Source organism: Typopeltis vanoorti, chromosome 11, assembly GCF_054136105.1.
Source record: "Typopeltis vanoorti isolate ZY-2024b chromosome 11, IOZ_Tvanoo_1.0, whole genome shotgun sequence".
Taxonomy (NCBI): domain Eukaryota; kingdom Metazoa; phylum Arthropoda; class Arachnida; order Uropygi; family Thelyphonidae; genus Typopeltis; species Typopeltis vanoorti.
The window spans coordinates 76991101-77017339 of record NC_143559.1 but is presented as its reverse complement, the minus strand read 5'-3'; the positions used below and the strand labels follow the sequence as shown (position 1 = coordinate 77017339).

At 35.5% G+C, this 26239-nt stretch overlaps 1 protein-coding gene across 1 annotated transcript in view; it reads right to left on the bottom strand.

Annotated features, from left to right (window-relative positions):
* Positions 1 to 26239, bottom strand: part of LOC150101763 (uncharacterized) — a 159718-nt gene that overhangs the window by 79218 nt on the left and 54261 nt on the right. Inside the window, exons 3-4 of the mRNA XM_090400450.1 lie at positions 23154 to 23311; positions 2903 to 3088 (exon numbers count right to left, since the gene is read on the bottom strand). Of these exons, the coding sequence (XP_090256576.1) occupies positions 2903 to 3088; positions 23154 to 23311 (344 nt within the window). The remainder of the gene's footprint in view (positions 1 to 2902; positions 3089 to 23153; positions 23312 to 26239) is intronic.

The window sequence follows — 26239 nt, the reverse complement described above, 5'->3', positions numbered from 1 at the left end:
TGAATGAATGTGGAAAAGAAAAAGAAAAGAAAGATAAAGTTCCCATATGGACAACTGAAACTATATAACTTTCAACTGAACACTATGTGCAGTTTGTTTTGTATAATATTTGATGATATCCCTCAGATTTGAATTTAACTACAAGTCAGCAAGTGAGACAATTTTCTCTCAGCTCATATTGAGTAATTCTGAGAATGGACAGTTATTTTTCCTATACAATAAAAATCCAGATATAATAGAAAATTATTTTTTTTTTATGTTGCTCTCACACAAAAAAGGTTATTTGTAAGCCCATAGTACATTTCTTGTACATTGATGGGCTAAGGATTTTTTTTCCCCTTTACTATTTTTGACATGATATCGCCAAAATTATTCACAGCATGCCTAGAAGAAATATTCGAACTTCTTGATTGGGAAGGAGTCTGAAGATAAATGGAAGCAATTTAAGCCATTTGTGCTTTGCAGATGACAGTTATCTTTACTTCAACTGCACAGGAATTGCAGACTCGTATCCATGAACTCCAAATTGCTAGCAAAACAGCTAGCCTAAAGATAAACCTAAAAAAGACCCAAGTTATGTTCAATAGCTATGTCCAGCAAGAAATAATAGAAATCAATAATGATGAAATTAAACAAGTAGATCATTACATATGCTTAGGACAATATATCAATGGAACAAAATATCATGGAGAAAGTTAAAAGATGCTTAGGTGGAAAGCATTTGAAAAATTACATTCACTATTCAAAAGCCAACTACGAGGGTGGTCTGAAAAGTTCTCGACCTAACAATGAAAAAACGAATTGGCCATGCACATAGTGTGTAGAACTTCTGAAATGACCCTCATCCAAACACAAAAACAAGATTAAACTGTTTAACAGGAACAGTTTAACTTGAAATAAGCTGAAATGGTTAGGAGCAAGCTACTGCAGAAATATAAACACTCATGAAAATTGTGGGGAAAATCAAAAATGGATAAGATCAGAAATGAAGAGAGGCGTAACCCTACAAGAATTAAATATAGTAATCCTCCAATTACCTGTCACAGCATATAAGTAATTTGCCAGTCAGATAATTGATGGGTTACATAACTGAAGGTACAAATGCATGGTGCTCTACCCAAGTCAGTTGGGGCACTAATCTGTTCAAGCTTTGGTTAATTGAAGGTTTGTTCATTTGAAGGTCAGAAACTTGAGGTCGCTGTAAATGGATGAGCAACAGAAACAAAAATAGCAAAACCATGTTAAAAGAATGCAAAAAATGATAAAATAACAAAAAACGGAAACCAAATGCTAAAATACAATTCTGTGTGTTAGTATTTGATTTCCACTGCAATGTCTCCACCAAAGAGATGGCAGAGAGGAAAAGCACAACAGTCACAATAGAGCCAACTAAGCAGTGGCGTAGCTAGAGGGGGCGGCACTTTGAACTTTTACAGTTAATTCTAAAATACAGTCTCGAGAACTCATTTTTCCAAATATTGTAATACTACTGCGAATTTTCCTCACAATTGCTGTAAGTGTTGCTAGTTGTGAGAGGAGTTTTTCTAAATAAAACTGATTAAGAATTACCTACATTACTATGAAATAGACTTTGCCAATGTCTTTTTGATGATTTTGCTAACAGAAAAGCAAAAAATATAACATTTTAGAATGTTGAAATTAAAGTTTTATCTCAAAAATAAACAGTGTTTTAATTTATTTCCCTATATGTCGTTTTGACTTTTTGTAGTATTTTTGATATGTATTGAGAGGGGCGGCAAACTCAGGGACCGCCCCGGGCAGCAAAAGCTCTAGGCTACACCACTGCAACAACTAAGGCTTAAAAAAACTATATTCGGCAAACTCTTATTAAATTAAAATTAATCTAAATAAATTGCAGACTGCAGAAAAGTTGTGCATAGAATTTGTGTTTTTTAAACATGGTTTCAAAAATAAGTTCAAATCAAATATCTAGTAGTCAATATATGTTTGAAATGAGTATACAAGACATTTAACATAATGCTTTGCTTTAGTTTGGCAGTCACAGATTTGTATGTTAACATTTTGTGGCTTAAAAACATGCAGTAAAGATATATATCTGTTTTATTTCTATTAAAATAAACAGTTCATATTCTAGAGGAATTAACTTACCTATATTTCATGATATCACCACAGCATGGCAACTTGATAGTAACTTAAGCTATCAAGATGCAGTGTAATAGGTTTACGGGAACAAGGAAAACATTATATGGGCACTCATTTATGCATTATCTGATCTTTTATTTGATATTATTTCATTTTATATGATGCTCATGATTAATTAATCCTCAATTCCATATAAGCTAAGTAAAGAGAAACCACTTTTGCCAAGGTAAATACAATTTAAACCTGCTAAAAATCATCCCAAAAGCAAAATATAATTCATAGAAACAACTGCTGTTTGTATATATTACTTCCATAGAAGATAAGCTGCACTGCTTATGCAACTAAGTGTCACATGTGATTCAAGGATTAATAAAACTAGAAAGAACTTGCTGACATTAATTTTGAACTGCAGTTATACATTTTAGAGAACAACAGAAGAGGTAAGGTAGTGCAAAAAAACATAAAATGGGAACAAAAGAAAAAATAATGTTAGTTCATTAGGTTTGAAGATGAACTGTATATATATATATAGAATGGCAACTGGATGCTACACACATGCTTTTATAAAGATGAACACAAGCATTTTTTATAGGTTTATAAAAAAGTGAAGAGATTAAAGATCAATTCAGATGAATTTTCCTTACAAAAATAACTACAGAAAAGGCAGAGGGCAGAAACACTATGTGACAGCGAGATAAGCACTTTTTTTAAAATATAATTTTATTGTATTATTTGATTGATTATAAAAGACCGAGATATATGAAAATTAAAAACTTACCTGTAACTGAAGATTAAATAACAGTAACCCAAAACAAATGAACATTACATTAGCCATATGCATCATATCGGGATGACCACCTACAGTACGGATAATCAAATTCTTTGACTTGAAATAAACAACTGCATATCTTGCTCCAACAATAATAAGAATAGGTGCAATTACAGCAACCACAATGAGCCTTGCCTGAAATGAAAAGAATTTTTGTAAAATTTTGTGCAGCAGAAAACCAAGAACATAAAATATCCTGACAGACTTCCACATTCTGAAAGAAAGATAGGAACAAAGTTTGTTTTTACAGTTTTATATACAAAAACTGTAATGATCTCATGACATACATGAAAGCATATTATCTAAAATCTCAGTAACAATATTGAAAAAAGTATGTAATCAATGACAAAATCCCACAATAACTGATTAAAAAGTTCATCATAATTTTATTGTGATTAGGCACGATTCAAAATTATATCCAAACAATGATATGAACTTGGATACTTTCAAAAAATTAGTGAATCTCTGTTCTATATTTCCAAATAGACAAATGCAAACTGACTGGGGGGGGGGGATCTAGGCTGTGTATAAAAATAGCTAAAGAAAAGCCTTGGGAAGCGTTAGGAGATAAGCATAATGAAAGTGGCAAAATGCTCTTAGGACTATTAAAAAAATATAAAAATGGAGGGCAAAGTACTGTAAAAGGAATCAAATATGATAAAGGTGGCATAAAAATCGAAGGTGAATATTCTGGATGTGTAGAATAATCAGTTTGAAAGATTATTCAAAGAGATAATTAGAGAAAATATTTAAGAATAATACAATCAAGAGTACATATCTTGAGGTTTAAAGGGGAGGGAAATCACAAAAAGGTTGGGCAACTGGAGTAAATGATGTTTGACCAGAAGTGCTCAAATATAGAGGTATAAAAGTTTTACAGTGGCTGCACTATATTATTATTATTCCTGATACCTCCAAGGAGTCCGAAGACTCATCGTGGGAGGACACCTACAACTGTCTCAACCACTACTACGAATCATCTCCATCAACGCCATCTACCGCCCACCTCCAACCACAACTAGTATTTTTTGTCTCTGTAAATTGCATGTGTTCTGAATGGCCGATTTGTCTGTATGCAGGATGAAAAACCCTGCTACCTCTGTATGAGATCGGCTAACTCACCTTTGATTGAATCGTCCAGATAAAGATTCCTCCCATCGCGACGAGAATCGAACTTAGGCCTATTCCAATCGAAGGGCGCAATGTGCCGTCATTCTTCCAATTGCACTACAGAGGCGCTTGTAATTCAGAATAATGCACACTTTTAATTGACTGCATAATTCAGAAGGTTAAACACTGGATGGTTGGAACAGAATTCTCATAGCACCCATCTATGATAACATTTATGCAAGCAAACTTGAAAAAAGGAAAGGAAAAATTGTAAAGAGAAACTTAGAGAAGAAAAAGATGGTTTCAATCCAAATAAAGCATTGTCAGGATCATATTTTCACTTTCAGATAAAGTTGAGAAAGCATGAAAATATACTAAGAATCTGTGTTTAAGTTTTGTAGATTTAGAAAAGGCATGAGCCTCTGTAGCTCAGTTGATATAGACAAAGCCCTTTGGTCGGAAAGACCTGGGTTCGATTCCTGTCAGTGATGAGAGGAACCTTTATCTGGTCTCTTTTGATGAAAGGTGAGTTATCTGGCAAAAAAAAACCTACCTCCTCATATGGAGGTAGGGGGTTTTTCACCCAGAAACACAGGTTTTTCATCTCCCAAAACAAGCAAACCAGCCCTGTGAATACACACAGATTACAGTCATGAATATTGCCCTTGGGGAGAGGGATACAGCAGAGGAGTGACAAACTGGCTGCATTGATTTGCCATAAGCCTCTCATTCGGGGAGGGGAGGCACTCAACCCATCCTGGGACAGAATGAGAAGGATAGGATAAAAAAGGCATATAAGGTTCAATATAAAAGCTTTTCAAAACATTACAATTATATGATGCAAATGGAACATTATACAGAGCTATATATATATATATATATATATATATATATATATATATATATATATATATATATAGAGAGAGAGAGAGAGAGAGAGAGAGAGAGAGAGAGAGAGAGATCATACTTCAATTGTAAGTCAGAAGCACAAAAGGTGGTTTGATATAAAACCAGGTGCAAGAAGACAAGTATTCATGCTATCTCAACTCTTATTCATAATCTCCCTCTCTCTCTGTGTGTGAGTGTCACACCCACATGAAGACAGGTGCTGCAAGGCACACAGGAAATAAATGCCATGCATGTGTTGGGGAGGGAGGGAATCAAGAACAAAGCAAATCTATTAGATGTTCCTCTTAAAGAGCTGGAGATCGTAGGTCCTTGGGAAATATTTCATGGTGAAGGCTGTTCCACAGAACTGAGATAGATAGAATGAAAGATAACTGGTAGTATCAGGTTTGATGAGCCAGCAGTTTAACTGTAAAAGGATGTTGGGTAGCTGCTACTTATTTTGTAGTTTATCAGAAATAGACTAGTTCTGCTTAACAGCACCACGAAAATATCTATACAAGAAATCATGTAGAAACTGACCAACTGAAGAGAGTTCTGTGAGAGAGATTAATATGCTGTTAAACAACTCAAGTACAGAACTCTGTGGCATACACCAATGGTCACTCTCCTCCTTATAGAATCTGAACCTTTCTGATATCTGTTGGTCAGTTAAGCTCCAATCTATAGATTAAGTTCATATTGCAAATCCATACCTATGAGTCTGTATAATAATCTTAGTGTGGAATCCTGTCAAATGCCTTTGTAAAATCCAGAACTGTCATGATGTATTCAATCCCCTGACCCAACTAGGCTGTCACTATTATAGAACATAACCAGAACATAAAAGGCCTACCTTTTCCAAAAGCATGCTGTCCTATATAGAGGATCCTAATGTTGCCTACCTAGATACTTATAATTAGCTGCTGCATCAGCCTTATCTCCACTCTTGTATAGCAGAATTATATTGTTTTCCTCCTACTCATTAGTGATCCTGAATGTATTAGAACTCCAGCTGAACAAGGCCAGTGCCACTGTTGGCTGTTTAGCACAGCAGAACTCATGCCAGTAATCTATGTGGTGCAACAGCTGAATTTGAGCCAAGCTCTTGTAACAGCTTCAATACTATTTATATTAACCTCTATTTTTTTGTCCAAACCCCCCCCCCCCCGCCCCAACATACCACAGAGCTAATGAGTCTGCCTGGAATATAATACCTTACTGAAGTGATCCCTTAAACAACTAATTCTTGTGTATCTGACACATTTCTACCATTCACAAAGGTTATCCATCCATGGCTCTTTCTTTCAGATTTCCTCTGGCCTCTTTAGCTAACTTCTTTTCGTAATTTGATTTCACCATCACATTATGATCACTCTCTTAGCCCACTTTTCATAGCACTCCAGAGTCCTATCCTTATTATTCTTATGATATCAGATCCACAATATCCTCTTTTTCCTGAAACTGCTAGCCGGAGGATATGGTGGATCTGATATTAAGGAAAAGTGTGTAAAAGAGGAAATAAGGTTTTTCTTTTAATGATAATTAGAACCAATATATTCATAGCAATGATTGAGTGTCTATTCTCATGTTATATTTATAAATAATATAAATATTTCTATATTTATGTAATTTCAAAGACAACTTGATCCCTTCTGCACAATGCTGGCATCATAAATAGCATTCATATTTTTCTTGCAATGACATTAACTTGTTTAAGTATCACAATGTTTAAGTTTCTTTTTTAGAAGGAAAATCTTCTGAAATACTTGGAGCATTCTTGGAAGTCTCTATAATGCTTTTCAATGTAATTGCATCACTTGTCTGTTTGTTTTTTTAACAAACAACGAGAAAATATGTATTAAACAAATGATAAACAGCCAACTTTTTTTAGCTGCTGATTATTTTTTTGGTAAAGATACTGATCTTTAAAAACTGCACTCTTTTAGGTCAACCATGGAATCCTAGGACAGTGGTGGTATGCAGTGGGGACGTAGATGTTTGCCATACAGTTACATGTAAAGTGTGAAGAGCACAATTAGTTCAATTTTTTTTTTTTTTTTTTTTTTTTTTTACAAATGACATGAATAGGAATTTGGAAGGATACGAACAGAAAGCATGCAAGTTACTAAAATAAGCTACTAGAAAGCATGAAATTGGTTTTTTTTATTCTTAAAAGGGGATATGAATGGGCATTTAGAGCAAAATACAACTTGAAAATACAGTAATACCCTGCCTTACGTGAATCCGGAGTTACGCAGTTTCTTATATGTACATATTACCATCCCACTTCACCACTGGTCATATCTTTCTGGCGCCAGCCGCATTCGCCAGTGGCACACATGGTGTGAACAAGCACTGACGTATTTCACGCGGTCTCCATTCATACATGAATGGAGTCTAGTCTACAAACCTTGCAATTGTTTAATATTATGTTCTTGATAAAAATTTTATCACATAAAAAAAAATAATGTCATCCAAAAGAAGCAAGTCCAATTCTTCTACAGCTGGCAAGAAAAGAAAAACATTGACTTTGGAAACAAAACTCAACATTATTAAGGATTTTGAAGGTGGAATGAAAATTTGTGAGCTAGCAAAGAAGTTCGATCTACAGGAATCCACAGTAAGAACAATCATAAAAGATAAAGATAGAATTCTCGCTGCTGTGAAAAATGCCCAATCATTGAATTCAAGGATAATTCGTAAACGTCATGGGATTATTGGTGAGATGGAAACGATGCTTAAATGATGGTGTAACAATCAAGTGAGAGTAAAAAAAAATTGTCCAGTGGATCAAACGACAATATATAGCCAAGCTGATTTTTGAGAGGCTAAAAGTAGAAGCTGGAGAAACGGCCAAAGAAGAAAATTTCGTGGCCAGTAATGGTTGGTTCAACCGATTTAAAAATCACTGTAACTTGCACAGCATTGCAGAGAGTGGAGAGGCAGCAAGCACTGATAAAGAGGCTATGTCTTCTTTTCCTGAGTTCTCTTAGGCATCTGGAAAAAGATGCCTAAGAGAACTTTTATTGCACATGAAGAAAAAACGTTTCCTGGCTTTAAGGCTTCCAAAAACCAGTTGACAGTAATGCTTGGTGGAAATGCCGTGGCCTATTGCAAGTTAAAACCTCTCTTAATTTATCGCTCCAAAAATCAAGAGCTCTAAAAAAAAAAATCTAAAGCTGGCTTGCCAATGATTTGGAAGTCAAATTCTAAAGCTTGGTTGACAGCTTCTATTTTTGAAGACTGGTTTGGTCACCACTTCATACCTGAAGTTGAACGTTATTGCCAGTTTAAAAAAAAATTCCGTTTCAAGTTATGCTCATTATTGATAATGCACCTAGTCATCTTCCTGCAACTTTAATTGATTTTGATCCACGTGTAAAAGTGTTTTTGCCTCCAAATACAGCCAGCTTACTTCGACTGATGGACCAAGGAGTTATCAAAACATTCAAAGCGTACTACACACTGCGTTCATTTGCAAGTCTGAATGTAGCTATGAGGCAAAATGAGCAACTGTCTATTAAAGAGTTTTGGAAACAGATTAATGTTTTAGATGCTGTAAGGATTATCAGAGATTATTGGGGTGAAATTTCCCCAAAAACCTTGAATGGTGTCTGAAAAAAACTTTGTCCATCCTTTTTTAAATGTGAAACAGAAATGTTGGCAGAAACTGATCAAGTTGCTGAGGCAATAGAAGAAGTTATCAACATTGCCAGGAAATTAGATTTAGAAGTTGACAGTGAAGATGTCAGGGAGCTGTTAGACTCACATAACAAGGAACTTACAATCGACAAGCTCATAAAGATGCGTGAGCAAAGCGCTACTGAAGAGACCGAAACCTCAGATCCAGTTCTACCAGAAAAGCACATGACAATTGCAAAATTAACAGAAGGTCTCAGCTTAATTAAGAAAGGTTTACAGATTTTGGAGGACATAGATTCTAACAAAGAATGAATTGTAGCCATAAGGCAAGGAATAAAAAAATCACTGGCTTGCTATGAAGAAATTTTGCATGACAAGAAAGAGACATTATGCCATCAGACGAATCTATTAGATTTTATGAAACCATCGACATGGACTTTATTTTACTTTATTTTTTTATGTACGAAAAACTACAATTATGATTATATTTCTTAAAAAATATAGGTGTTTTTGTAAATCTTTGGTCCCAATGAACTAATATTTTGTATGTTTGCATATATAAATTGCATGCAAAATTATATCCAGAGTTACGTGAATTCGACTTACGTGCTTTTTGTTGGTCCCACCTACCACGTAACTTCAGGGTTTTCCTGTATATGGAAAATATTTTCATACTATCTCTGAATTTAAACGTTTATTTAGAGAAAGCATGAAATTACTTTCCATATATTTTCTAACTGCATTTTTTTCTAAATGCCTATCCACATTCCTTTGTTAAAAAAAAATTATACCCCAAATTTCTAAAATAACTGCAATTTTTACTAATTTTGCATGCTTTATAGTTACATTTCCCTCTACATGTCTATCAATATCTCCTTATAAAAAAAAAAAAATTAAAAAATAAATAAATAACTGCACACTTCACACTCTTGAAGCCAAACAGTAAACTTCAACTATGCTATGCAATGCTGCCTAAAGGAAGGAAAACACTACCACCCAAAGGCATCCAATGAAAAAAAAATTGTTCAAAATGAGGCATATGATGTTAGCATTCTTCACTTCAGAGAGAAGAATTTGCATGCTTTCTAACTTTTTTTTTTAACACCATTCTTACTTCATCTTGTTTTAAATATTTTTTTTTAAAAAAAAATCATTGTTCCTAATTCTTTGTAATAACTGAATTTTAGAACTTGGAAAAAATTATTTTGTAAAATACCTTGAGAATGAAGAGCAATTAACAGTCAAATTCACATTTCTTATTCAATTTAAAGAGTTGACAGAAACTTACATTGGATTTATTTAGGGATATAACATTTACATAAAATAAAGAACTGATCTTAATATCTCCAATTTTGATATCAAGTTTAACACACATCACAATGTGATCAATACATATCAATTGTTCTGGAAAAAGAAAAAAAAAATGGCTATGTGTGCTGAGAAATTTGGATGTTACTGAAGATAAGAGAAAATTTTTAAATAATTTTGTTAAAATATTTGAACTGAAAAATTGTATTATACAAAATACTTAGGTTTTGATATTCTAAAATGGCAATTAACTTTGCTCAAGAAGAATTTTATTGTTTTCTGGACTCTAATACTGTATATTCTGTCATATTGCTCATAACATTTCAGATCATTTGATATTTACCAATCCAATTCCTTGGAAGCCACTACAGAACATTTTCATTCATTCAAACCTCAGAATTACTTTGATATAGTTTCAGTGAGTTTTTTGCTGCACAGAAAGAAACTTGACACTTAACATTCAAGAATATACGAGCATAGCTAATCTATAATGGTATGGTCAATTAAACAGAATAGGGTAGAAAGAGAGAGAGAGAGAGAGAAAGAAATAAAACCAGTATTTATTAATTTCTTTCCACATAAAAGAAATTCGAGAAACATTGAACTTTCACCGAGAAATTCCAAACATTTTATGTTTGGAATTTCTCGATGCTAAATCCCAAACTGTCAGCCATTCTTGTTTTTTCACTATCCAGATGGATACCTAATAAATGGGACACACAATAAGGAAGGTGAGGATTGCAAACTGGGTTACAAACTTTGATCAATTCTCAGAATTTCATGCAGCTACACTCCTCCAGTTATCTTGCTTTGAACTTCAAGCTGGATTTAGGCCAAGTAAGAGTTGATTTTTAAGACAAAGAGTTAAGATTGTAGGAATAATAGAAGGATCTCTAAGTGTTCTAGATCTGGAGAAGGCATATGACAAAGTGCTGAGAAAAAAGATGTTTAAAACACTACAATTGTACAATGTAAGTGGGATATTGAAGGTAGTACAAGAAAATGGTTTGATGTAAAATCAGATATAAGACCAGGGAGTAAAATTATCTCTACATCTATATAGACTACATTAGGAAGGAAAGTAGCATTAAACCTTATATCAAAATTGTAAACATTCAACTCAACTGCAATCTCAATGGAGAACCTAGAAAAGAAATAAAATAACTGGGCTGTTATGCACGATTTTTAGTGCAGATGGCATATTAAATACAGAAATATCCAACTGAATAAGCAAAGCTGGTATGGTGGGAAGCTAAATGAATAAATTTCTATAGAATGAGAGAATAACCAAAACACTAAACTAGTAGTATCTACAAGACAGTCTTTTTCAAACCATTTTACCAGCTGTTTATTTGAAATAAGTTGATCAAAGACCTTCTGAGAAAAATTAAGAGAGTGAAAGAAGGCATCAGTCACAAAATCATTAAAATGGAAAATATCAGAAAGAAACTTGACATTTAACATTCAAAAATATATGAGCAGAGCTAATCTACATTGGCATGGTGAATTAAATAGAATAGGGTAGAGAGAGAAAGATAGAGAAGGTTAACAAACAGGTTTTTGATGTCAGGAAAAAGACCCAATGGAAGTATGCATTAACAATGCCCTAGAACAGTGGCCGGCAATCTTTTAATATGAAGGGTGCAATACTGTGGGCACCATAACACTCGCAGGTGCTGCGTTGCCAACTCCTCCTGATTTAAATAATTAAACTTAAAATTACAATTGGCATGAATGGTCTTGAAATGTCTTTCCATATTACTTTTTTTTTAGAAATAGCCACACTGTTATTGCATAATAAACAAATACATTTGTCATTATGATTGATAAAGCAAGGTGCTCGCATCTGATCTGAAAGATACATGCTAATTGTTAACATGAATATTCTTTAACGGTTAAAGAATATTGATGTTAACAATTAGCATGTATCTGTCAGTTCAGATGCGAGTTCAGGAAAAAGATTAGAGATCCTCTGATCATAAGCAGTTTGAGTATTTGCTGACCTCTACAAGATATGCTTTACATTTATGGAAAATATTAAGGAAAGACGTCTGGAGCTTGCTCCACTTTTACTAAGAGTTGCCCATAAGGCACTACTTATGCTTGCATCTCGAAACTATTAGTTTCTATATATTCAGCACAAAACTCTTGTAGTTTCTATATTCGGCTATGAAATAATGTGGGATACAATATTCACTTAATTTGTACCATAATGTATTATATTTGCAGTGTTTTTTTCTTTACGTTTTCTTGCATTTTAGCACATACTAGTAATGAATGCATCTCTCAGATATACTGCGATCTACACTGCAAAATTACCGTGATCTACTGCGAGCTCCAAAGCAGCTTACAATAATTTCTCTGGGCGCACTAAAAATTCACTGCGGGCACCATGACGCCCACGGGCACTGTGTTGCCGACCTCTGCCCTAGAAGATAGGAATACAAGATACGAAAGTCCTGACAATAGTAAAGTCCAGACAAATAACACATTAATTTAGAAGAAATGTTTTACTCAAAAAGCTAGTGACAATGCATACTTAATGATGTAGTACTTAAGATATTTGCATTTGACGAATGCTTCAAGTAAGCGAAAGCAAACTGCTAAATGATGAGTTGCTTCTAGCAAAAACTAACTAAACACAGTATTTAAAACTGAAGTGCTTATGCAGATAAACTCTTTGTGAATCATCTGAAAAATAGCATTAACTTAAAAAAAAAAAAAAAAAAAAAAGGCTATTTTTTTTTTTTTTGTGTGTCCTAATTGTTTTGCCTGTGAGATAGCTACTGTTGAACATACTGATTCTAGTTACATAAATCTATTGAGTTTAAAGCTAAAGAGATGTTCATGTGTGCATAAGGAATTATGTTAAAAAATGTTACATTCTTCAGGAAATAATCAAAATAAAATCAAGAATAAAATAGAATAAAATCATGCCACAAAGTTGAAGCATTTTCTTAGAAATTTAAACTTTTAAGATTAAAAAACCTGGTTGATTTTTTAAATGAACCTAATGATTATCTAAAACAAGATATTAAAATGGTTGAATGTGAAAAAGAACATAGTTAAGTTCAATAATCACAATCACTAAAGCTACAAAAATGGAGCAACTAAATTTACATATTATGTAAACTTTGTTTTCTTATCACTTATATAAAGGAATAAACAAGAATCTAAATTATAAATTTACATACCGTATTTACTAGTATTAACTCTCATCTTTTCTCCAGAATTAAAGTTTAAAAAACGTGGTGCAAGATATATGCGGGAATTTTCAGAAAACATCTAAATTGATGTTTATAATTAAATCATCAATATCCATTATAATTTATAAATGCTTACATTTATAAAATGAATGTATTTAAATTTGAATTATCAACATTACGTGATCATCTGCTCACCTTCATCACGCAACATATTTGAATTGCGTGATGAAGTGATCAAATATATTGCACACTTGGGACATGATTTCTGGCAAAATCATGTCCCAAGCTCCCAAAATCCAGTTGCACAGCAGTTCTAATGATGATCTCTTAATTCACCCAGTGCAATTAAGATAGAGTAGAAGTCAATGCTCTCGCTCCCACCTTTCCTCTACTGGTTGCTTCCATCTCAATGCATATGATTGGTGTGGGTATTAACAAAAGATCATGCAGCTCAACGACAAAAGGCAAGCCGATGATTATTAAGTTGAAATGCTGATTCTCTTCAAATGAATTCCAAAATATCTGAAAGTGCCATAACAACATTCACTATCTATTTCTTAAAGTTTTAAACTTTTTTCGTGTGCAAACTATATGCAAAACTTTTTAATTTCTTTTTTCATAAAGTAAAATCTGGATGCAAGATATACGCGAGGGCAAGTTATATTTGAATAAATATGGTATGTGGAAATTAAAAGAAAAAAAAATTGAGGTGTTTTTGTTGTTATTTTAAAAAATTTGTGACATGACATGGAGGAGGAAAGGAGACTCTGATAGGGAGGAAAACCTAAAACCAATGAAAAGTGATATTATTTAAGAAATATTCCTAATTCATTTTAACACATTGCAACCATATTTAATTCTGTGAGAATTATGATATATTCAACTAGCTCATAACATACACATTTAGTGCTTGACTTTTATAATGATTACATGTATTATTCTTGAATTAAATAAAATAAAAAAATATTAGTTTTATTGAACTTAAAATTCATTTAGCAATGCACCACATGCTTATGAGTTCCTGCTAATACATAATTATTGTTCTGTTGTCAATGTACAATTTGTCATTTCTTCTATTGTTTCCTACCATTTCCTTTAACAGCTACACTTCATTCCTACAAAATATAGTTTTTCTTTTTAACTAAACTCACTACAGAAGAAAAGGAAAAGAAACATGCTGGTGAAATGAAAGAGTCAAAGAAGCAGTCAAATTAAAAAAAAAAAAAAAGCTTTTCAGAGTTTTATGAAGACTAGATCAAATGATGATACACTTGTTTATAATCAGAGAATGGGCCATGCAAAAAAAAAAGTTTTAAAGGAATAAGAAAAGTCTCACTGACTGTTATTGTTGATAGTGATATTTTCTCCCTGGCGCAGGACACCAGAGTGTACAGAGGATTTGAAATTGGAAGTGATCACTATTTAGTCTTGAGCAGGATAAAATTAAATTTCATATTGAAAAGAATAACATGTAAGAAAGTTTTAAAGCGAATAAAACTTGAGCAGCTCTCAGATGTGAACTGTAGACTAAAATACACAAAGATTATTGAAGAAAAAATGAAAGAGTTTGAGAACAGGAATCAAACCTTGGAGATTCAGTGGCAAACTCTGAAGAAAACATTGATTGATTCTGCCAGAGATGCATGTGGTGAGGTTGTCTGCAAGGATAAAAAAAATCAGAACTCCCTGGTGGACACAGGAAGTTAAAGAGGCAGTGAAGGAAAAGAAGAAAGCATATAAAAAGTTCCTGGCAAATAAGACAGCTTGTGCTCTTAGAGAATACAGAGACAAATGCAAGAATGCTAAACACTGTGTAAAACTAGCTAAACAAAAGTCATGGGAGTACTTTGGCAAAAATATAGAAAATAAATATCAAGAAGGTGGCAAAATATTCTGGAGGTTGTTGAAGAAGCTTAGGAATGGACGAAAGAGTGCTGTAAAAGGAGTTAGAAATGATAAAGGTGATATGAAAACTGGAGAAAAAAAGATATCCTTGAAGTATGGAGTAATTACTTTGAAAAACTGCTAAATGAAACAAGCAGTGATGACAGCACAGTGGTAAAAAACACTGACCAGGCATGCAGTCAGGAATCCATATCCATACTTGAAGTAGAAAAAGCCATCAAAGGCTTGAAATGTGTAAAGGCAGCTGGAATAGATGATATTCGACCAGAAATGCTGAAGTATGGTGGTATAAGAGTCTTACAGTGGCTGCACTGCATAGTTCAGAAAGCTTGGACAGAGGGACGAATTACCGATGATTGGAGTAGAGCTCTCATAGTACCCATATATAAAAAGGGAAATAAAACTGAATGTGAAAATTACAGAGGTATTTCCCTACTGAGTGTTCCTGGCAAGATCTATGCAAGTATACTTGAGAAACGGTTGAGAAGAATTGTGGAAGAAAAGCTTGGTGAAGAACAAGCTGGAATCAGGCCAAATAGAGGCTGTCAGGATAAGATCTTTACTTTACGACAAATAGTCGAGAAAGCATGGGAATATAACAAAGATATGTATTTAAGCTTTGTCGATCTGGAAAAGGCAATGACAAGGTGCCAAGAGAGAAGCTATTCAATATGCTGCAGTTATATGGTGTCAATGGGGCATTATATCAAGCAATACTTAGTCTTTATTTGAGTTGTAAGTCAGCAGTTAGAATCGAAGGAAGTACAGGAAGATTGTTTAATGTTAAATCTGGTGTGAGACAAGGATGTACATTATCCCCTCTGTTATTCATTATCTATATGGATCACATTATGAAGGAAAGATATCAAAATGTTAATGTCAGCTCTTTGCTTTATGCAGATGATGTTATACTTCTAAATAAATCTGCTACAAGTCTGCAAGATTATCTGACTAAATTGATTAGCTGCTGTAATAGATATGGTATGAAGGTCAGCAATAAAAAGACAAAGACAATGAAAATAGGCAGAATCATTGAAAATGTCAACTGTGTTGTGAATGGAAAACCTGTGGAACAAGTAAAACATTTCAGCTATTTAGTTACGATTTTTACTGAAGATGGTAAATTAAAAATAGAAATAGACAACAGAATCAGCAAAGCTGGTATGGTGGGAAGTCAATTCAATAAATTCATATGGAATAAGAGAGAAATTAGTCAGAACACTAAATTAGCTGTGTACAAGACAGTGTTCAAACCAGTTTTAACTTATGGATCTGAGAGCTGGGTCAGAAGTAAAACACTTGACCAAAGACTAGAGACCACAGATATGAGAGTCCTGAGAAAGATTATAGGCGTGAACAGATGGCATCAATGGCAATATCATATTAAAAACGAGGATATTAGGTAAGAAGTTGACATTGGCAGCATCCAGGAATGTGTTAGTAGAGCTAATCTCAGGTGGTATGGTCACTTGAACAGAATGGGCGAGGAAAGATTAGCTAAACAAGTGTTCTCTGCCAGGGTGGCAGCAAAACGACCTAGAGGAAGACCAAGATATTGGTGATTCTGGTAGTAAGACTTATATGTTGGTTAGACATAACTGGTAATTAGTTTACGGAATTAACAACGCATATAAAGTATATTAATTAAAGGTAACTTTAATGAATAACTTCTATATTTCGGCAATGTCACATTGCCATCTTCAGGAACATAAAGATATGGTATGTGCACTCAGGAACTAACACAAAGCAAATGAAGAAGAAAGCAAGAAACTAATATTGTTCCTAAAGTCCTAATGGTGCGCTCTTGTGGGCTAATTTGGTAGTCTTGGCAGTTGCGCTGAAGTTCTCATAATGAAAGTCTCCCAAATTTGGGGCAGTTTCATGCACCCAAATTTGTTGAGGTTAGGAACGTTTTTTTAGAGCTGCTGAAGATTCTTTGAATAATCTTTCGTATTTAAACTTGCTGCGATGAATTATTTTTGTTTTCTTCCAACGAATTTTATGGTGGGTATCCAAGGCATGGTCTGCCAGCCCAGAGCGGCTGTACTGGTGAAACCGGATGTAGTCTTGCTGTTCTGAAATCCTGATATTTGTTGTTCTGCCTGTTTGACCAAAGTAGGACAATTTGCAGCTGCAAGGGACCTGGTATACACCAGGTAGGTCTAGGGGAAGTGGTTGGTCTTTGGTAGAGCGGATAAGGGATGCCAACTTTTTATATGGTCTGTAACAGGAAGTAACGTCATATTTTTTGAGGATATTGGTTATTTTCTCAGAGGTGCCCTGGATGTAGGGGATGGTGATAGACTTGGTGTAATCTTTATTGTGGAGGGGGGGGGGGGTTGTGGTTTACAGGTTTTAGTATTTTTTGGGGTTATAGCCATTGGCTAAGAAAGTGTCGAGGATGTGGTTTAGTTCAATAGTCAGGGCCTTGTCATCTGAGCAGATTAATTTTGCCCTGTTATATAGTGTTTTTATAACCCCATATTGTTGTGAGGAGGGTGGGAATTGCTGGTGAATGTATCTGCCAGTATGGGTGGGTTTTCTGTAAACAGAGAAAACCAAAGATCCATCAAGCTGGTGGGTGATTAAAGTGTCTAGGAAGAGGAGGGTGTTGTTTTCCTCTTTTTCTAAGGTGAACTGGATTCTGGGATGTTGGTTGTTTAAGTGTGTTAGGAAGGAGTGGAGTGTGTCTGAGCCATGTGGCCAAATAGCAAACACATCATCCACATAACGAAGCCAAATAGTGGGTTTTTGTGGGGCGGAGTTTAAGGCTTTCTCTTCAAATGTCTCCATAACGAAATTGGCCAAGGGTGGGAAAAAGTAGTGAACCCATGGCTGTCCCCTCTATCTGTTTGTAGAACTTTCCTTGCCAAACGAAATAGCCCGAGTTCATTGTGAACTGAAATAGGGCTGAGATATCGGGAGGAAACTTGGCTTGGATGACCTCAAGGGTTTCTTTGAGTGGGACATTAGTGAATAGGGAGGAGACGTAAAAACTGACCATTATGTCAGTGTGTTGGAATGTGAGGTTTTCTATACTGGCTTTAAAGTGGGCTGAGTTTTTTTTTTTTTTTTTTTTTTTTTTTATGTGTGATGGTGTGTTGCCAGTGTAGTGTGTGAGCATTTTGGCTAAATGTTTGGCTAATTTATATGTGGGGGAATCAATGCCATCCACTATGGGACATAATGGCACATTTTGTTTATGTATTTTTGGGAGTCCATATAATCGGGGGGGAGGGGGTCTAGAGTTATAAGGTTTAAGTTTGTTGGTGACTTCCACAGGCCAAGAAGTGACTTTCTTAAGGAGTCTGTGGATAGTTCTAATCTGAGAGCTGGTCGGATTATATTCAATGGGGAGGTAAGTAGTACGGTCTAGTACTAAAGAATTTAGCTTACCTTTGTAGTCTTTTTGATCGAGTACCACAGTAGCGCTTCCCTTATCAGCTTTGGCGATTACTATTTTTTTGTTGTTTTTCAATTCTTGTAAGGCTGTATATTCGTTTTTGGATAAGTTGGATTTTGGAGGTTTGGCTTTGGTGAGAACACCGACTACAACCAGTCTCACGTTGTTGGCGATATGGTTAGGCAGGTTGCGAATTCCACGCTCTATTTGGATCATGATTTCTTCAGCAGGTATCCTTTTAGGAGCTAGGGCAAAATTGTGACCACATGAAAGTGCTGTTAGTGCTTCAGGCTTTAAAACTGCCGACGAGAGGTTGACTACAGTGTTGAGTGGTGGCTGAGGTATGGAAGTAGAAGTCTTTGTCAGATTTTCGTATTTTTTCAGGTGCCGACTACGTATTTTTTCGAATTCCTTTCTTGCCGATGCGCATGAGATGTCATGAAGTATAGACCATAGATCAAGGCCGAGTGTATTCGACAGTTCTTCCTCTAGCACCCGTAAGGTTTTGTTTTCATCAGCAAGGAAAACGCGCATCGCGGTAATTTGTTCTCTTAACAGGGCGAAGCTAGTGCGGTTATAAATGCGTAAAGCTTTCTCGGAAGTGAAACGGTGCTTCAATTTGACACAATTAGGGATCACTTTGTTATCCCGGCAGCGTTTTAGGAACGTCAGACGATAAATCGTCTGACGTTCCTAAAACGCATCGGCAAGAAAGGAATTCGAAAAAATACGTAGTCGGCACGTGAAAAAATACGAAAATCTGACAAAGACTTCTACTTCCATACCTCAGCCACCACTCAACACTGTAGTCAACCTCTCGTCGGCAGTTTTAAAGCCTGAAGCATTCACAGCACTTTCACGTGGTCACAATTTCGCCCTAGCTCCTAAAAGGATACCTGCTGAAGAAATCATGATCCAAATAGAGCGTGGAATTCGCAACCTGCCTAACCATATCGCCAACAACGTGAGACTGGATGTAGTCGGTGTTCTCACCAAAGCCAAACCTCCAAAATCCAACTTATCCAAAAACGAATATACAGCCCTACAAGAATTGAAAAACAACAAAAAAATAGTAATCACCAAAGCTGATAAGGGAAGCGCCACTGTGGTACTCGATCAAAAAGACTACAAAAGGTAAGCTAAATTCTTTAGTACTAGACCGTACTACTTACCTCCCCATTGAATATAATCCGACCAGCTCTCAGATTAGAACTATCCACAGACTCCTTAAGAAAGTCACTTCTTGGCCTGTGGAAGTCACCAACAAACTTAAAGCTTATAACTCTAGACCCCCCCCCGATTATATGGACTCCCAAAAATACATAAACAAAATGTGCCATTACATCCCATAGTGGATGGCATTGATTCCCCCACATATAAATTAGCCAAACATTTAGCCAAAACGCTCACACACTACACTGGCAACACACCATCACACATAAAAAAAAAAAAACTCAGCCCACTTTAAAGCCAGTATAGAAAACCTCACACTCCAACACACTGACATAATGGTCAGTTTTTACGTCTCCTCCCTATTCACTAATGTCCCACTCAAAGAAACCCTTGAGCTCATCCAAGCCAAGTTTCCTCCCGATATCTCAGCCCTATTTCAGTTCACAATGAACTCAGGCTATTTCGTTTGGCAAGGAAAGTTCTACAAACAGATAGAGGAGACAGCCATGGGTTCACCACTTTCCCCACCCTTGGCCAATTTCTTTATAGAGAAATTTGAAGAGAAAGCCTTAAACTCCGCCCAACAAAAACCCACTATTTGGCTTCGTTATGTGGATGATGTGTTTGCTATTTGGCCACATGGCTCAGACACGCTCCACTCCTTCCTAGCACACTTAAACAACCAACACCCCAGAGTCCAGTTCACCTTAGAAAAAGAGGAAAACAACACCCTCCCCTTCCTAGACACTTTAATCACCCGCCAGCTTGATGAATCTTTGGTTTTCTCCGTTTACAGAAAACCCATTCATACTGGCAGATACATTCACCAGCTATCCCACCAACCCCCCCTCACAACAATATGGGGTGATAAAAACACTATATAACAGGGCAAAATTAATCTGCTCAGATGACAAGGCACTGACTATTGAACTAAACCACATCCTCAACACTTTCTTAGCCAATGGCTATAACCCCAAAAAATACTAAAACCTGTAAACCACAACCCCCCTCCACAATAAAGATTACACCAAGTCTATCACCATCCCCTACATCCAGGGCACCTCTGAGAAAATAACCAATATCCTCAAAAACTATGACCTTACTTCCTGTTACAGACCATATAAAAAGTTGGCATCCCTTAACCGCTCTACCAAAGACCAACCACTTCCCCTAGACCTACCTGGTGTATACCAGGTCCCTTGCAGCTGCAAATTGTCCTACTTTGGTCAAACAGGCAGAACAACAAATATCAGGATTTCAGAACAGCAAGACTACATCCGGTTTCACCAGTACAGCCGCTCTGGGCTGGCAGACCATGCCTTGGATACCCACCATAAAATTCTTTGGAAGAAAACAAAAATAATTCATTGCAGCAAGTTTAAATATGAAAGATTATTCAAAGAATCTTCAGCAGCTCTAAAAAACGTTCCTAACCTCAACAAATTTGGGTGCATGAAACTGCCCCAAATTTGGGAGACTTTCATTATGAGAACTTCAACCCAACTGCCAAGACTACCAAATTAGCCCACAAGAGGGCACCATTAGGATTTTAGGAACAATATTAGTTTCTTGCTTTCTTCCTCATTTGCTTTGTGTTAGTTCCTGAGTGCACATACCATATCTTTATGTTCCTGAAGATGGCAATGTGACATTGCCGAAATATAGAAGTTATTCATTAAAGTTACCTTTAATTAATATACTTTATATGCGTTGTTAATTCCGTAAACTAATTACCAGTCAAGATATAGGTGGATTGATACTGTACAAAGTGCTTTAGACGATAGAAATATAAGATCTGATAATGTTGGAGTCTTGACAAGTAACAGACTGATTTGGAGGAAAATTATAGATAGGAAATTAATAATGATGTAATTTTTTTATGTAGTACTATCATATCCTGTACACCCCTTGAGGGTACATGGCAGGAATTTGATGATGATGAAGTCTTGCAGTGGCTGCACTGCATAGTTCAGAAGGCCCAGACAGATGGACAAATTCCAGATGATTGGAGTATAGTACTCATAGTACCCATATATAAAAAGAGAAATAAAACTGAATGTGAGAATTAGCAATATTTCCCTACTGAGTGTCCCTAGTAAGATATATGCAAGTATGCTTGAGAAACAGTTGAGAAGTACTAAGGAAGGAAGATTGGTGAAGAATAAGCTACATTCAGGCCAAATAGAAGCTGTCAGAATCAGATTTTCACTTTACGACAAATAGTTAAGAAATCATGGGAATGTAACAAAGATCTGTATTTAAGTTTTGTAGATCTGGAAAAGGCATAGGAAAAGACAAGGTGCCAAGAGAGAAACTATTCAAAATGCTACAGTTGTAAGGTGTCAATGGGGCATTATGCAAACAATACTTAGTCTTTATTTGAGTTGTAAGTCAGCAGTTAGAACTGAATTGAAGAAAGTACAGCAAGATGGTTTAATTTTAAATCTGGTATCAGACAAGGATATACATTATCCCTTCTGTTATTCATCATTTATATGGATCACATTATGAAGGAAAGTAGTATTAAACCTGATATCAAAATTGGAGATGTTAACGTCAGCTCTTTGCTTTATGCAGATGATGTTATACTTCTGAATAAATCCGCTACAAGTTTGCAAGATTCACTGACTACATCGAATAACCGTAATAGATATGGTATGAAGGTCAGCAATAACAAGACAATGAAAATAGGCAGAATCACTGAAAATGTCAACTGCATTGTGAACCTATAGAACAAGTAAACCATTTCAGCTACTTAGGCAAGATTTTTAGTGAAGATGGTAAATTAAATTTGGAAATAGACAACAGAATCAACAAAGCTGGTATGGTAGGAAGTCAATTGAATAAATTCATATGGAATAAGAGAGAAATTAGTCGGAACACTAAATTAGCTGTATACAAGACAGGTTCAAACCAGTTTTAACTTATGGAGCTGAGAGCTGGGTCAGAAGTAAAACACTTGATCAATGAACAGAGACTGCAGATATGAGAGTCCTGAGAAAGACTAGGGGCATGAACAGATGGCATCAGTGGCAATATCATATTAAAAATGAGGATATTAGGAAAGAACTTGACATTGTCAGGAATGCATTAGCAGGGGTAATCTCAGGTGGTATGGCCATTTAAACAGAAGAATGGGCGAGGAAAGATTAGCAAAAGAATTGTTCTCCGCCAGATTGGCAGGAAAATGACTCAGAGGAAGATCAAGATATAGGTGGATTGATACAGTAAAAAGTGCCTTAGACAATAGAAATGTAAGATCTGATAATGTTGGAGTCTTGACAAGTAACAGACTGATTTGGAGGAAAATTGTAGATAGGAAGCTAGTAATGATGTAAATTTTTCATGTAGTACTATCATATCCTATATACCCCTTGACGGTACATGACAGGAATTTTATGAAGTTTGTAATGATATAAACTAAATGTAATACAGTACTATCATAGTATCCTGACAACATCTTGAGGCAACATATCAGGATTCTGATGATCTTAATCAAAAACAGTCATACGTAAAATATTATTTTGCTCATTTGTTTATATTTATTGCATATAAGTGAACTTACCAATTTTATAACGTGATTATGACCTGATTTAGATTCTTTACTGGTAAAATAGTTTGCAATGCAGTACACTAGTACAATTCCAGTACTGAAGATAAAAACAAGGATTTCATCAGAGCGTTCTGTGAAGATTCCATGCACAATGTAGAAAATACAAAATACTGAAAAATGCAGAATTAATAATAGATTAATATTATTTCTGTACTTATGGTTCATGTTGTCAAATGCATTTAATGCAGGGCCTGTGATATATTTGTATCTCTTCCCCCCCACATTTTATAACCAATGTCTCAGCAGATGATGCTTCAAAATTAAGTATTTAAAAAGGAAGTTATTTATAGTTTCTTTACCTGGGACAGGGTTCAAATTTTTGTATTCCAACTTACATCAATAATTTGTGTTATATGGGACACTGGGTCTATTTTTGTATAGGGCGGATTTTTTTGAAGAAATGGTTCAGCTGCCAAAATTAAAATGTAAAGAATCATTATAATCACACAGAAATAATTCAGTCCATAACACACACACACACACACACACACACACACACACACACACACACACACACACACACACACACACACATATATATATATATAAAATGATTATGGGGTGCTTAAGGGTCAAAGCTGTATAACTGAGAGGAGACCTCCACATAGCCTTTAAAGGAATGGGGAGAACCGACCAGGGCTTCTGACCTAATGTCCAATCCTCACCTTCTCGTGGTGCACCCTGTTGGGTATCTACTTTGATACTGAACGAACGAGGATGGGCTGGCAATTTGGGATTTAGCCGACCAAATTGTATTCTTATTGGTTAAACCAAAATAAAAAATGATGGTACAACATGACAAAATTTCATGCCGGCTGGGGCGTCGCCCGGTTAAACAAGGCCCCCGTTGTTTTCGCCAGGGAACCAGGGCGAACAGCGAAAAGTCAGCTACTGGAACAAATCTGAAAACAAACCCCAACTCAACATCACCAGAGTTAAAGATCGGTACTATCAACGTAAGAAGCCTGAATGGCAAAGAAATGAAGCTAGCTGAGGAATTAGATAAGTACCAGATCGACATAATAGGGGTGACTGAAACAAAAAAGACCAAAACTGGTGAGATCTTTCTGAGCAATAAATACAAAATGTTATATTCAGGCAATAACAATCAAGGAAAAGAAGGAGTAGCCATAGTATTCAACACAAAATACGAGGCAAATCTTCTTGAATGGCAGTCAGTCTCAAGTAGAGTAATGTGGGCAAATATGAGAATGGGGAACTGGACAATGAGACTTATTTGTGCCTATGGTCCCACAGAAGGTTCTACTAAGGTAGAAGTGGAGGAATTTTTTGAGGCTTTAGAAAAAGCAACTGACACAATGAAAAAGGAAAAGTTGGTCCTTGTTGGGGATCTAAATAGTAGAGTAGGAAATGATTGTGAGACATACAAAAATATTTTGGGAAAATTTGGAGAAAAGAGCAAAGCTAATAATAATGGCAAATATCTGTTGGATTTCTGCTCAGGACATGGACTGGTTATTACTAACACCATGTTCCAACATAAAAATGTGCACAAATTCACATGGAGAGAAGAGGCTAGGAATAAGAAAAGTCTCATTGACTATGTTATTGTTGATAGTGATGTTTTCCCCCTGGTGCAGGACACCAGAGTGTACAGAGGATTTGAAATTGGAAGTGATCACTATTTAGTCTTGAGCAGAATAAAATTGAATTTCATATTGAAAAGAATAACATGTAAGAAAGTTTTAAAGCGAATAAAAGTTGAGCAGCTCTCAGATGTAAACTGTAGACTAAAATACAGAAATATTATTGAAAAGAAAATGAAAGAGTTTGAGAACAGGAATCAAACCTTGGAGATTCAGTGGCAAACTCTGAAGGAAACATTGATTGATTCTGCCAGAGAGGCATGTGGTGAGGTTGTGTGCAAAGATAAAAAAATCAGAACTCCCTGGTGGACACAGGAAGTTAAAGAGGCAGTGAAGGAAAAGAAGAAAGCATATCAAAAGTTCCTGGCAAATAAGTCAGCTTTTACTCTTACAGAATACAGAGACAAATGTAAGAAAGCTAAACAGTGTGTAAAACTAGCTAAACAAAAGTCATGGGAGGACTTTGGCAAGAATATAGAAAATAAATATCAAGAAGGTGGCAAAATATTCTGGAGGTTGTTGAAGAAGCTTAGGAATGGAGGAAAGAGTGCTGTAAAAGGAATTAGAGATGATAAAGGTGAAATGAAAACAGGAGAAAAAGATATCCTTGAAGTATGGAGTAATTACTTTGAAAAACTGCTAAATGAAACAAGCAGTGATGACAGCACAGTGATAAAAAACACTGACCAGGCATGCAGTCAGGAATACATATCTATACTTGAAGTAGAAAAAGCCATCAAAGGCTTGAAATGTGGAAAGGCAGCAGGAGTAGATGATATTCGACCAGAAATGCTGAAGTATGGTGGTATAAGAGTCTTACAGTGGTTGCACTGCATAGTTCAGAAAGCCTGGACAGAGGGACGAATTCCCGATGATTGGAGTAGAGCTCTCATAGTACCCATATATAAAAAGGGAAATAAAACTGAATGTGAGAATTACAGAGGTATTTCCCTACTGAGTGTTCCTGGCAAGATCTATGCAAGTATACTTGAGAAACGGTTGAGAAGAATTGTGGAAGAAAAGCTTGGTGAAGAACAAGCTGGATTCAGGCCAAATAGAGGCTGTCAGGATCAGATCTTCACTTTACGACAAATAGTCGAGAAAGCATGGGAATATAACAAAGATCTGTATTTAAGTTTTGTCGATTTGGAAAAGGCATATGACAAGGTGCTAAGAGAGAATCTATTCAATACGCTGCAGTTATATGGTGTCAATGGGGCATTATATCAAGCAATACTTAGTCTTTATTTGAGTTGTGAGTCAGCAGTTAGAATTGAAGGAAGTACAGGAAGATGGTTTAATGTTAAATCTGGTGTGAGACAAGGATGTACATTATCCCCTCTGTTATTCATTATCTATATGGATCACATTATGAAGGAATGTGGTATTAAACCTGATATCAAAATTGGAGATGTTAATGTCAGCTCTTTG